The 14,104-nt window shown below is 42.5% G+C and overlaps 1 protein-coding gene across 2 annotated transcripts; it reads right to left on the bottom strand.

Moving 5' to 3' along the window:
- Positions 1-730: 730 nt before the first annotated feature.
- Positions 731-13,207, bottom strand: LOC125966914 (low choriolytic enzyme). 2 transcript variants are annotated; one of them, XM_049717502.1, is made up of 8 exons: positions 13,062-13,206; positions 12,146-12,176; positions 11,998-12,063; positions 10,802-10,954; positions 9,821-9,938; positions 6,829-7,007; positions 3,429-3,510; positions 731-1,099 (listed from the first exon to the last, which is right to left on the bottom strand). In XM_049717502.1, exons 1-8 carry the CDS (start codon positions 13,119-13,121, stop codon positions 967-969), a joined length of 822 nt encoding a protein of 273 aa, XP_049573459.1. In that variant the 5' UTR covers positions 13,122-13,206; the 3' UTR covers positions 731-966. The 2 variants fall into 2 exon arrangements, with proteins under 2 accessions (XP_049573459.1, XP_049573460.1); XM_049717503.1 differs by lacking the exon at positions 3,429-3,510 and having other exon boundaries at positions 13,062-13,207.
- Between the last annotated feature and the right edge of the window lie 897 nt (positions 13,208-14,104).

Below are 14,104 nucleotides of genomic sequence, written 5' to 3'. Positions count from 1 at the left end.
AAAATGATTTTACAAAATTGTGTGTACTTCATATGAGGCTTTTTTTCTACCTCCTGCATGAAAAAATGAAAACTCCATTTATTGTGCAGTTTTCAAACAATACCCAACACAGAGTGATGAAAACTGGCAGTCACATTGCCACCCAGCTCACTTAGCACCCGACCCCTTTGACCCCTCCCACAGGTGGTGAGCCCATGGGAAGGGGGAACCATGTTTTCTTTTCAGGCTGTGCCCGGCTGGGCTCCATGGGCGAAGGCCCGGCCACCAGACGCTCGCCTTCAGGCCCCAACTCCAGGCCTGGCTCAAGAGGGGGGCCCCAGTGACCCGCGTCCGGGCAAGGGAAAATGATTTCCATTTTCATTAATACATGGTACATGAGCCGTGCTTTGTCTGGCCCTTCACCTATTATTTTGCCATGGGTGACCCTGCCAGGAGCATAAAGCCCCAGACAACTTGGCTCCTAGGATCATTAGGATACACAAACCCCTCCACCACGATAAGGTGACAACTCACGGAGGGCTTAATATCATTCATTCTTAATATAATTTTCAAACATAATTTGAGCAGAATTTTATTTTTTTTCATACTGGTAGTCCTTTGTACTAATTAGTCCTCAAGCAGTAGATCTCAAAAAGGTTGGTGACCCCTGTTCCAGATCAACATAATGACAAGTTTTGGCCATGCACATTACTGCTGTATCCATGTCAGAGGCAGAGAAATGTTATTGCACTGTTGAATAAATCGATTTATTGTTAATGGTGCAGTATTTTACATAGCAATTAAACAGCATAGGGTGCATCTTAACCCAAGAGGTGAGTATATAGCAATCATTGACACTGCCTTTGGTTTTCACAACCACAAGGAATCTATAAGCATGTAAGAGAAGAGATATAAGCAGGATGTAAGCAAAGATTGTATGATAGTAAACCAAGCAAGGTGATGACCTCCTGGGTTTGTTTTAAGGTACTACACACTGCAGCCATAAAGAAGGTTCACCCGACGAATGTCAATGGGGCTCATTCTGTCTGCCCTACCTATGGCTACATTATTGTTAGGGATAGGGATTATTGTCGGTTGTCTGTTCCTGGAGAAGGCAAACCTGTTACAAGCACAAACAATTTGTTATTAATATTTGTCCAGCTTTTGCAAACACAGAGAAGTTACATATCATTCATGTTTGGTCATCTATATGGCTGATTGTCATTCTGTTTGGCGTGGCGGTTGTCTTCACTCATCACTTTGTTCCTGTACGAGTGAGATGTTGATTAATACTCTGTTTAATGACCATCCATCCATCCGTCCGTCCGTCCGTCCGTCCATCCGTCCATCCATTCTCTATAGCGCTTGATCAGTTCAGTCATTCACCATCCATCCCCACGGGGGTCACGGGCGAGCTGGAGCCTATCCCAGCAGTCATCGGGCAGTAGGCTGGGGACAACCTGAACTGGTTGCAAACAACCATTCGCACTCGCACTCACACCTAGGGGCAATTTGGGGTGCTCAATCGGCCTACCAAGCATGTTTTTGGGACGTGGGAGGAAACCGGAATGCCCGGAGAAACCCACGCGGGCACGGGAGAACATGCAAACTTCACACAGGGAGGGCTGAAGGTGCAATCGAACCTGCACCCTCCGAACTGTGAGGCGGACGTGCTAACCAGTGCAACACCGTGCCGCCCACTCTGTTTCATGTTATATTTTAAATGTGAATACAGATGTTATTGACCGTATTGGCCCGAATATAAGACGATGTTTTTTGCATTGAAATAAGACTGAAAAAGTGGGGGTCGTCTTATATTCGGGGTCTAGACGTTATACCCATTTTCACTTGTGCGCAGCGGTATGTTAAAGGTTGCTGGTATCGACTGAGTATGTTGCTGTGATTGTGTGCGTCTTTGACACAAAGTGAGTACCGTATTGGCCTGAATATAAGACGCTAATTTTTGCATTGAAATAAGACTGAAAAAGTGGGGGTCGTCTTATATTCGGGGTCTAGACATTATACCCATTTTCACTTGTGCGCAGCGGTAAGTTAAAGGTTGCTGGTATCGACTGAGTATGTTGCTGTGATTGCGTGCGTCTTTGACACAAAGTGAGTATATGCATTTCATTGTTACTACTGTCCACTGTTGTGCCGTTTGTCCGATCGCGGTTTGCTTCGTGTGCGCACCGTTTGATTGACAGCTCCGGCGCGCTCATAATCGATTGAGTATGTTGCTGTGGTCGTGTGCATCTTTGACACAAAGTGAGTATATACATTTCATTGTTACTATTGTCCACTGTTGTGCCGTTTGTCTGATCGCAGTTTGCTTCGTGTGCGCGCCGTTTGATTGACAGCTCCGGCAAGCTCCTTTAAGTTTGCCTCGCATCGTACGAGTAGCCGTTACCCAGCGGCACGGCAACTAACGGTCGCCAGCAAATGTATTTTGTTGTCTTGATCGATGACTTATGTTTGGTGTGTTGCCGAGAGTATTTCATTTATGGTTATTTAGTATAGCGGAACAGTTACGCACAGTTAGTTATGTAATGTGTGCCATCTACTAGTGTTGTGTGACGTCAGAAGTTGAGCGTTGACTTACGTGCTGTTTTCTGTCTGTTGCAGAACCACACACACACACACACACACACACACACACACACACACATCACACACACGCACACACGCACACACACCCCACACACCGTTCACACGCTTCATACAATAATCACACATACAAGAATCACATTCACACACCCAAAGACTCACCCATGTACACTACACACACCTGCTCTCACATCCTTACGACCAAACATGTGCCTATCCCCTTTTGCCAGTTTGCCTGTATACCCCTATGAGTCACAGTGCCTGTTACTTTTTTGCCAATAATTCAGTAAAGCAATTCCCTCCTGTGTTCTGACCGACACCCGGGGGCAAAAAGAGCATAACCAACTGAGCCAACAGTCCTCAGGCTCCCCAACAATAGCGGTAGCAGTTTGCATTATTTTATTGCAATGATTTTCCTTATTTAGATTTGTTTCAAGATTACAGTTACAGTTAGACTTCACGTTGATGGTTAATGCAGTTATTGCAATTTTGTTGTTTTATCACAGTATATTGGTTTATTTATATTTCAAAAACCAGAAGCCATTCATTTACAAATGTGATTGCACTTTAGTTTACATATTTAAATGTTCATATATTAAGATGTGATAGACAGTTTTTGCATGATTTGAATGAGGCGAAATAACATGCTTTTTCTCTCAAGTATATTGTTATAATCAATTGTTTCAGGTGTACTGTAATTATAAAAATTAAATTTGGTGTTCAAAAAGTATTTTTTCAAACTTGAGTCTTGAAAAAGAGGGGGTCGTCTTATAATCAGGGTCGTCTTATATTCGGGCCAGTACGGAACTACCATATCTGTATAATGGTCCTTTGTTGTGCATTACCTTCCATAGTGCATGACAGAGTTGTAATCATAGGGAGTGCCAAGATTTCTTGTATTAAGCTTCCTGAAATTGTCCTCCATTCCTGCAGGACATGTTTGCATGTTAATTGTTATTATTATTATTGTTATTCATTTTTATATATATATATATATATATATATATATATATATATATATATATATACCGTATTTTTTGGGACTAAAAGTCGCTCTGAGTAAAAGTCGCATCAGCCATAAAATGCACAATAAAGGGGGAAAAAACATATATAAGTCGCACCGGAGTTTAAGTCGCATTTTGGGGAAAATTTACTTGACAAAATCCAACACCAAGTACAGACATGAACCAACAAAAACAGGCTACACGATACGGTATGCTAACGTGACATAAACACAAACGAGGAGCTGAGAATGGGCCTGACGTAACATTAACAGTTATTCATATAATTATAACATAAATAATACATTTATCAAACCATCTGTGTCACTTCAAATCATTGAATCCATCGATCGAATTCTTCGTCCTTTATGTAAACAACGGCGTGTGCATTGCGCCGCTGACGTCGGACTCGTCGTCAGTTGCAGTTCACATTATTCCACAGGCCCTTATCACGATATACACTGCTCAAAAAAATTAAAGAAACATATTTTTTTAGATATCTATACTGATATGGACAGTTTAATGTCTCAGGAACAAAAGGATGCCACATCTTTTGATGGAAATAAAAGTTTTCAGCCTACAGAGGCCTCAGTATATAGACACCCCAAAAAATCAAAGTGAAAAAATGATGTGGCAGGCTCGTCCATTTTGCCTAAATTAAATTTCTGCAACTCAAAATTATTTTCAATATCTTGTGTGGCCCCCACGTGCTTGTATGCATGCTTGACAACGTCGCGGCATGCTCCTAATGAGACGATGGATGGTGTCTTGTGGGATGTCCTCCCAGATCTGTATAAGGGCATCAGTGAGCTCCTGTAAAGTCTGAGGAGCAACCTGGCAGCTTCTGATGGACCGAAACATTGTGTCCCAGAGGTGTTCTATCGGGTTTATATCAGGTGATCGTGAGGGCTATTCAATTGTGTCAATTCCTTCATCCTCCAGTTACTGTCTGCATACTTTTGCCACATTAGGCCTGGCATTGTCGTGGATCAGGAGGAACTGCACCAGCGTAGGGTCTGACCATGGGTGCAAGGATTTCATCCTAATACCTAATGGCAGTCAAACTGCCGTTCTCTAGCCTGTAGAGGTCTGTTCATCCCTCCATGGAAATGCCTCCCCAGACCATCACTAACCCACCACCGAACCGGCCATGCCAAATGATGTTGCAGGCAGCATAGCGCTCTCCATGGCTTCTCCAGACCCTTTCACGTCTATCACAGGTGCTCAGGGTAAACCTGCTCTCATCTGTGAAAAGCGCAGGGCGCCAGTGGCGGACTTGCCAATTCTGATGTTCTATCGGTGATACAGGGACCGAACCGCCCTTATCAGTTGGCTCGGCACCCCGTACTCCCGAAGCACCCTCCACAGAACCTCCCGAGGGACACGGTCGAACGCCTTCTCCAAGTCCACAAAACACATGTGGACTGGTTGGGCGAACTCCCATGCACCCTCGAGGATCCTGCCGAGGGTGTAGAGCTGGTCCACTGTTCCACGGCCAGGACGAAAGCCACACTGTTCCTCCTGAATCCGAGGTTCGACCTCCCGACGGACCCTCCTCTCCAGCACCCCTGAATAGACCTTACCAGGGAGGCTGAGGAGTGTGATTCCCCTGTAATTGGAACACACCCTCCGGTCCCCCTTCTTAAAGAGGGGAACCACCACCCCAGTCTGCCAATCCAGAGGCACTGTCCCCGATGTCCACGCAACGTTGTAGAGGCGTGTCAGCCATGACAGCCCCACAACATCCAGAGCCTTTAAGAACTCCGGGCGGATCTCATCCACCCCCGGGGCCTTGCCACCGAGGAGTTTTTTAACTATCTCAGTGACTTCGACCCCAGAGATTGGAGAATCCGCCTCAGAGTCTCCAGGCCCTGCTTCCTCAATGGAAGGCGTGTAGGTGGAATTGAGGAGGTCTTCGAAGTATTCTCCCCACCGACTCACGACATCCCGAGTCGAGGTCAGCAGCACGCCATCCCTACTGTAAACAGTGTTGACGTTGCACTGCTTCCCCCTCCTGAGACGCCGGATGGTGGACCAGAATTTCCTCGAAGCCGTCCGAAAGTCATTCTCCATGGCCTCACCAAACTCCTCCCACGCCCGGGTTTTTGCCTCAGCAACCGCCGAAGCCGCGTTCCGCTTGGCCATCCGGTACCTGTCAGCTGCCTCCGGCGTCCCGCAGGCCAAAACGGCCCGATAGGACTCCTTCAGCTTGACGGCATCCCTTACCGCCGGTGTCCACCAGCGGGTTCGGGGATTGCCGCCACGACAACGACCTTACGGCCACAGCTCCGGTCGGCTGCCTCAACAATGGAGGCGCGGAACATGGTCCATTCAGACTCAATGTCCCCCGCCTCCCCCGGGACGTGGGAAAAGCTCTGCCGGAGGTGGGAGTTGAAACTCTTCCTGACAGGAGATTCTGCCAGACGTTCCCAGCAGACCCTCACAGAGCGTTTGGGTCTGCCAGGTCGGACCGGCATCTTCCCCCACCATCGGAGCCAACCCACCACCAGGTGGTAATCAGTTGACAGCTCCGCCCCTCTCTTCACCCGAGTGTAAACTATATATCAAATAACAATAATATAAACAACAATTTTATCGAACTATCCATGTCACTCCAAATCATTAAATCCATCCGAATCTTCGTCTTGTGTCACTTAAAAACAAAAACAAAAAAAAACCACAGCTGTTGAACTACGTGCGCCCTGGATCGCTCTTCCCGTCTCCCCTCCCCGCCCCCTCCTTCTGTTTTCAAGGCCTTGCTAGACAATCGGAAACTACTGAAGTCTAACAACATACATGTTGCTACTCTAAATAAACTATATACATATAACTATAACATAAATAACAAGTTTATTGAACCATCTGTGTCACTCCAAATCATAAAATCTCCTGACTCTGGAAGTCAGTGAATGGAACTCCTTGTCAGTGAGGCTCCAATTATTCCACAGCCATAGTGCACCCTCATGCGGTTTAAAGTGAAAATAACATGTGATCAACTATACTAGTAAGTCAGTAATGTGTTAATGATCAAGTAAAAATGTGTGAATAATTACACATATAAGTCGCTCCTGAGTATAAGTCGCACCCCCACCCAAGCTATGGAAAAAAACGCGACTTATAGTCCGAAAAATACGGTATATAATTATTGTTATTATAATTGTTATTATTATTATACAACCCCTTAGCTTACCTTATCTGTAAAGAAACAAACATATAGAAAAATATGAGGGTTTACCAATCTCACCAGGAATGACATTCTGGAAGAGGATTCTAACATGCTGATCCCTGTCAGATCGAGTCTGTTCATGATTGAATCCCAGGGCGTGTAGTAATTCGTGTTGAATGACCTGTCGGAACACACAGCCCCGGCGACTCAAAGACACTTCCTGACCACGACCACGACGTCCAACAAATGAATAACATCTGCAAGAGAGCAAAAGTTAGTTAAAAAATAATAATAAATTCTCCGGTGTTGACAAGACAAAGTGTAGTGGGCAGAATTGGAGAATTCATGTCCGGAGAGTAAAAACCTGCCAAAGTTTAGAGTCAGCCACAAGTGCTTCTTCTCAACTGGCAGGTAAACAAGATTGGCAAACCTGTGCAGGTGATTATGTACAATTCTCAGCTGTTTTCTCCATTATGAATTGCTTTTGACATTATACAATAATGATTCTGTTTTGAATTTTCTCACACTGCACAACATTTTGGAATGAGTTCATCATATGTCTTTACATAGATGATATGTCAAACATATTTTATACACGTTTATCAACAATGAGAAATGTGTGAAGCAGGAAATCAAACAATGATCAACCAGTTATTTAATAACCTATTGCAAAAGAAGATATTCATTGTCATGTAGATGTGAATCTGTGGCCCAAAAGCTAAGTGTCAGGTGTAAGAAGAAAGGACTTTAATTTTGACGAGGGCTGACATCTGCTGGTCGATTGCTCGAATGGTTTGTAGGCTAGCGATTGTCCTACCAAATTCTTATTGGTCAAGCAATCGCTGATGTTCGTTTGACAGGAAGAAAATAACTTCGGATGAAACCATTACTATGGGGCATATATAGGCTGTACAATTAATTACAAATCAAAACAATGACAGTATAATTAAATACATTGGATGTATTTTTTCTTATTAAATATTTTTCATTTATTCTCTTCTGTTTAGCCGAGGTCGGATGGCAGATTCAGATTCAGCAACTTAAGCAACTTTTTCCCTAGCTACTTTGTCCAGCACATCCCGTGGAATTACGAGGCGTTCCCGAGCCAGCCAGGAGACATAGATTCTTCAGCGTGTCCTGAGTTGTCCTCGGTGCCTTCGTCGAGTGGGACATGCCCAGAACACCTCACTAGGGAAGTGTCCAGGGGGTATCCTGATAAAATGCCCAAGCCACCTCATCTCTCAGTGCAGAGTCCAGTCCATAAAGGTTATAAATAAAATCAATGAGCCTTGGAGGAGTCCAACCTTCACTAGAAACAAATCGGACTTGCTTTCTGACATACGGACCAAAGTTTGACATCTGTTGTATAGAGACCAAACTGACCTTATCAAAGGGTTCAGTACCCCTTCTCCCAAGGCACCCCCCACATGATTCCGCAAGTCTGATCCAAATACACAACACATGTAAACTGGTTGGGCGAATGCCCCCTTGAGGACCCTCAAGAGTGTGTGGAGCTGGTCGACCGTCCCAAGAGCAAGACAAAAACCACACTGCTCCGCCTGAATCTGAAATCGACCTCCCAATGGACCATACTCTCCAGCAACCCTGAATAGAAGTGATTCATCTGTAGTTCAATAAGACCATCTGGTCCCCGTTTCCTAAAAAGCGGGACCGCGACCCCAGTCTGCCAATCCAGGTGCACTGTACCCAATGTCCACACAATGTTGTAGAGGCGTGTCAATGAGCACATCCCCTTAATATTTAGAGGGTGAATTTCATCCAGCCTGAGGCTTTTCCGACAAGTTTTTTTCAACCTCTTTTATTTCAACCCCAGAGATAGGACAGCCCACCTCAGAGTCCCCAGGTTTTGGTTTCACAATCTAAGGCATATCGGTGGAATTGAGCAGTAGGAAGTATTCTCCCACTGGCACACAAAGTCCCAAGTTGAGATCAGCAGCACCCCATCTCCACTATACACAGTGTTAACATTACACTGCTTCCCCCTCCTGAGATGCCAGATGGTGGTCCAGAATTTCTCCCAATCACGCCCTTCTCACTGTCATTGCCCATGTAAAGATAAAAAGGTAAAGACCCAATGATTGTCACACACACAACTGGGTGTGGCGAAATTTGTCCTCTGCATTTAACCCATCCCCGAGGGGAGCAATGAGCAGCAGCGGTGCCGCGCTCGGGAATCATTTAGTGATTTAACCCCCCAATACTAACCCTTAATGCTGAGTGCCAAGCAGGGAGGCAATGGGGTCCCATTTTTATAGTCTTTGGTATGACCCGGCCGGGGTTTAAACCCACAACCTTCCAGTCTCAGGGTGGACACTCTACCACTTGGCCACTGAGCTGGTATGACTGATGTAATAACTGAAAACCCCTATAAGAAGGATGGTGTCCCCAGGTTTAGCGCTCTCCAGCACACCCGACAAGGACTCCAAAAAGGGTACGTATTCTGAACTGATGTTTGGTTCAGAGTCACAAACAGCTAAACCTGTTCCCCCACCTAAAGGTGGAGGCAGGCTATCATCTCGTCCACTGGGGCAAACTCCAATTTACAGGCGGCAAGCAGGGGGGCACATAAGTATGCCCACACCTGCTCGGTACCTCTCACCATAGGCAACTCCGGAGTCAAAGAATGTCCAAGAGGTCCCCAAAGTCCCCGCCTTTGTCCACCACCCAGCTCAGTACGCACGTGCCACATTTGGCCCTTCCCACGGGTGGTGAGCGCATGGGAAGAAAAACCTACGTCCCTACGTCAGACTGTCCCTGGCCATGGGTGCATTCCCGGCCACCAGACACTCGCCAACGATCCCCACTGCCAGGACTGCTTCCAGGCTTGGGAAATCATGAACTAATGTTTTCTTTTTTCGTCTGGTCCCTCTTCTATGAGCTATTTGCCATGGGTGACCTGCAAGGGATAGAAAGCCCAAGACAATTTAGCTCCGAGGACCATGGGACATGCAAACCCTTCCACTACAGTAAGGTCATGGAGGAGATGAGAGTCATTATATCATAAAACATCCAGGAGATCAGGTTAGTGTGTGGATTGTGTTTTACATACCCTGAGCGGGACTGGATGTCCACAAAGTCCCTCTGTCCATTCAGTGGAGTGAAGCGAATGCAAGTGGATGCCGCAAATGATCGCAGACCATTAATTATGGTCTCTCTTTCTCCAGTAGCTTGTTAAAAAATATAAAAAGATGCAACATTTTTATTTTAAACAACAGACAAGATTAAAGGACTCAATGTCTATGAAAACGTTTTGGCAAGCAGGTTAGGAAATTAGTTAATCTGTCATCAGCAGCTAATGTTATTGCATTGCTCTACACTGCAGTACATCTCTTTAAAAAAATGTCACTGACTCTTGCACTGCTTTTTCATGAGTAGCTAACCTGTATGCAAACCACAATAGTGGAAAAATTGAAGCTCAGGCTTCATAAATTGTGTATTATTTCAGCTTGAAAGAGGTGGGTCATGGCATGTATATAAATGTTTCTCTCAAGACAATTATTCAAAAGTGCATGTTTTTCCCTTTGAAAGGTTCTACTGAAATCTATATCAGAGACAAGAAGAAATGTAAAAACTGTGGTTAATTGTTTACGCTTGTAATTAACATTACAACATACATCATAAATTTATGTCAAGTTCTTCAAATGTTCTTGTAAGTAAAAAAGGAAATTAAGGCTAAAGGTTTTGTCATGTGAGTGTAAAAGTACAGATAGACACTTTGCACTGTATGCTACTAGGTATATTTATTTGGCAGTGCAACTTCTATCTGTGATCATCATTATTATAATGATGGCAATGTACTTTTATGGCAATAAGTGGCTTAATAGTGTTGTGTTTTGCCATTTACAACACCGTTTTGGAAGAAAAAAAAACTTCTTACAGTTCGAAGTTTGTTTGGGTTTGAGTAACTACTACTGAGCAATGCTTCTTATGGTTCTTTTGCTACAATCTGTAGTGCAAGGAAAAATAGGAGATTGTTTTTACCCACTTAATGAAAATGACATTCACTTTTGAAAGATAATTGATTACTTACAGTAATCTCTGGAAATTCTGTATGGCACATAGACCAAACCATCCGTTGCTTTTGGCCATAGGCACCTGTTTCTTGTGCAAGCGTCAGCATTCTGTACTCCGGTTGGTATGGCTATGTCTCCAAACATCACAAGAGGTTCATTTTGGTTCTTGCCTAGAACATGTAATTTTTTGTTATTATAAGTATCAGTGTTTGCAATTTCACACTTGATGCTTTACAAATGTACACCAGACATCATTCACAATGAAGATCATGAAATGCTATGCTTTAATTTTCAATGAAATATCCACAAAATGTTCATTAAGATGTGAATGTCGATAATTGCCAATTTTCTGCTGTTTCCTATTAGAGTCAATGACAAATATTTTTTTTCAATTTATCGTGCTCGGACTTCATGGGAATTATGTCATTCTCCTAAACCTGTTAATTGAACTCATAGTGCTGAAGTGGAAATGAAAATATTTGGCGAGAATTGTCTTTCCCCTTCAGCTGCAACTGTCAGAAAATATAATTAAACAATTTTTACTGGGTGAGCAAGATAGCCTAACAAAATTAGTCAAGTTTGGGATTAAATATTAGCACCAGTGGATTGATGTGAGATCTAATTCACACAATTTCACACGTTTTCACATATCCATGTGCAATTGACAGTGAATAGCAGGTGATAGTAGATAAGTCTGCTAGGATATGACAAATTACACGACAAATAAATCGATACTTAATCATTAAAAATATAATTTCACCAAAATTACTACTTACCACTGGATTAAATATTGTAGAAACACATTAAATTAAGTTGGTAATTACGAATCTGTTTATTTAGGGCAGCTAAATAGACTTGACAGAATTTATATCACATTTTTATCGTGCTTTACTGTACAAAGCCTCATGTTTGCACACACCAACGGGAGCCTTGCTGCCACGTGAGCAAATTAGGACACCTCAACATAGTCACAGATGTTGAGAATTGAACCCAAATCCTTCATGCTAGGAGAATGACCGATCTACCACGGAGCCACGCTGCCCCGAGCTGTGGTGTAAACCTTACATTGAGTTGCATTGTAGATCTTCCTCCGTGCGTTACCCTGTTTTGTTACTCATTACTACACTTACAAATTCTGGATTTTTAAAAAAAGTAATGTAATATTGACAAATCACGATTTTGCCTTTGATAAAAATGAGTGAGATTAACATACCAACATTAACATTTGCCCTTTCTATCAGCGTGGAAACACTGGAATCCTCATCTGCAAGTGTGTTGCCTTTGAGAAAGAATTATAAAAATCTGTGTTATTGTCAATTGTATGTATTTGTTTTATCTTATTGAAACCAGGTCTCACTTACCAGGGTGTCGGTTAATCGTTTCGTGTGAGCCCTGAAATACAAACATTAAGCAGTTTAAATTAAACAACATTTTTGAGTAAATTGAATCCTTTCTCAACTGTATTTTAGTTTAGGCCTGGATAGCATTTCCAGGGAGTGGTGGTGTTCGCATGGGTATGTATGTGTCCATATATAGGGTTTTTGTATACTATGTTATTTCTTGTGCCTTTTCATCCCTGTGCACTGTGCTGCATTTTTTTAATGTGAAAAATGGTATATAAATGTAATTAGATATGATTATGATAGCACATTTCGATTAAACTGTGTACCATCTAGTAAGTCGTATAAAACACTTTTTTTTTTTTTCTTCAAGGGGTGATTGTTGCAAGTAGTGTGACCTGAAACTCATTTTAATTTTTGCAGAAGAGTGGAGTGGACTTTTTGCCTGGAATCTGCACTTTTTTACCACCCTTGCTCAGCTCCGTCTTCCTGACACCTTACGTATTCAGTGGCATACAAAGTAAATGTAAAGAAATGTTAAATGTTATATTGTGGTCTATTGTTTAATTCATTATTTTTTTCTGGTATTTTAATCTACATAATTAGTAATGCATATAAAATCAAACTTCCGATATTAAATGTCTGCTCATATTTATCTGGTGAAAGGACGTCTCTTCCTCTAACGCCTCACAACATACATACATACTTGTAATTACAGCCTTAGGTGTATGATTAATTGCATGCTGCTTTGAAATGTAATCCTTTTCTATTGTGAATTTGTGTTCACATATTTACAGGTACATTTTCTTAATGATTCACATTAAAATCAGCGTTGTGAGTGAATTCGTTTGTCTAAAGTCCGGTGATATTTGCCTAAAATTATAGAAGACAAAATATCATACAAATATTGTTTGATAAGAAATTTACCAGTCCTTACTTTTATGGTGAAACATTGGACGGAGAGGACGAAACTCAGTGCTGCAACATGGAAGATCATGACTGCTTATAGAATAACCGACACTAAAAGTACCAAGAGAAGTGTTTCACCTTTTATATAGGTAAAGAACCTCTTGTTATCCGTACATGGCATGCTACTTACACGAGTGGTTAAGGAAGTGCAGATTACAGCACCTTGAATTACAACACCATCCTCACGTTTTAACACTATCCAATTTAAGTCAGAAATGACAACAAATAAATAATCTCTGACTTTTATCTAAAATTCATTAATAATATTAATTTGCACTATTGTATGCCATTTGTGCAAATTGACAAATTGGATTTTACTTACACATTTGTCACACTTTTCTAAGGTGTCCTTTTGTTCATCGAGCATCACATTTATGACAGATGGCATCCATGTATTCCGGATTTTAAAAAAAATAATAAAATACTGTAGTACTCTGAATAAAGCAATAAATCACTATTGTGCCATTTGATAAAAAAAAAAGTAAGATCATCATACCAACAGTGAGTTGCCCTTTCGAACAGTGTGGGAACATTCAAATCCAGCGAAAGACAAATTATAAACATGCATGTGGCACTATGTATTACAGTTTTTATCAATTATATGAACTTGCTTTCTTTCATTGAACACAGGCCTTTTACCTGGGTGTGTTTTATCTTTTTGAATAGAGGTTTTAACTGGTTTTATCCAAGTGACCACCATTATAACCGCCACTGTTTTGGCAGAATATTATTTTATTTTGCACCGAAGGAGGACAGACATACAGGCTATTTTTTTGCATCTGTATTTCTATTTTGGGGATCTCAGCTACATTTGACATAATTTGGATAGGCTCTGAACACCAAGAAGACCAACGAGCTCATCATAGACTTCAGAAGACACAGCCCTGAGCCAACTCCCCTCTTCATCAACGGCGAGCGGGTGGAGAGGGTCCACAGCACCAAGTACCTGGGCGTCCACATCTCTGACCGGATCTCCTGGTCAGAGAACATCACCACCATCGTCAAGAAGGC

This window comes from Syngnathus scovelli, chromosome 4 (genome assembly GCF_024217435.2).
Source record: "Syngnathus scovelli strain Florida chromosome 4, RoL_Ssco_1.2, whole genome shotgun sequence".
NCBI lineage: Eukaryota > Metazoa > Chordata > Actinopteri > Syngnathiformes > Syngnathidae > Syngnathus > Syngnathus scovelli.
Note: the sequence above shows the minus strand (reverse complement) of the source record. Positions and strands in the feature narration are given on the sequence as shown.

Excerpts from the sequence above, each read along its gene's own strand:
- LOC125966914 (XM_049717502.1), bottom strand. The coding sequence starts at position 13,121 with ATGATCTTCCATGTTGCAGCACTGAGTTTCGTCCTCTCCGTCCAATGT. Across the intron at positions 12,177-13,061 it reads TCCAATGTTTCACCATAAAA|GGCTCACACGAAACGATTAA; the intron begins GTAAGGACTGGT and ends TTTGTATTTCAG. Across the intron at positions 1,100-3,428 it reads TCTGTCATGCACTATGGAAG|GTTTGCCTTCTCCAGGAACA; the intron begins GTAATGCACAAC and ends TGCTTGTAACAG.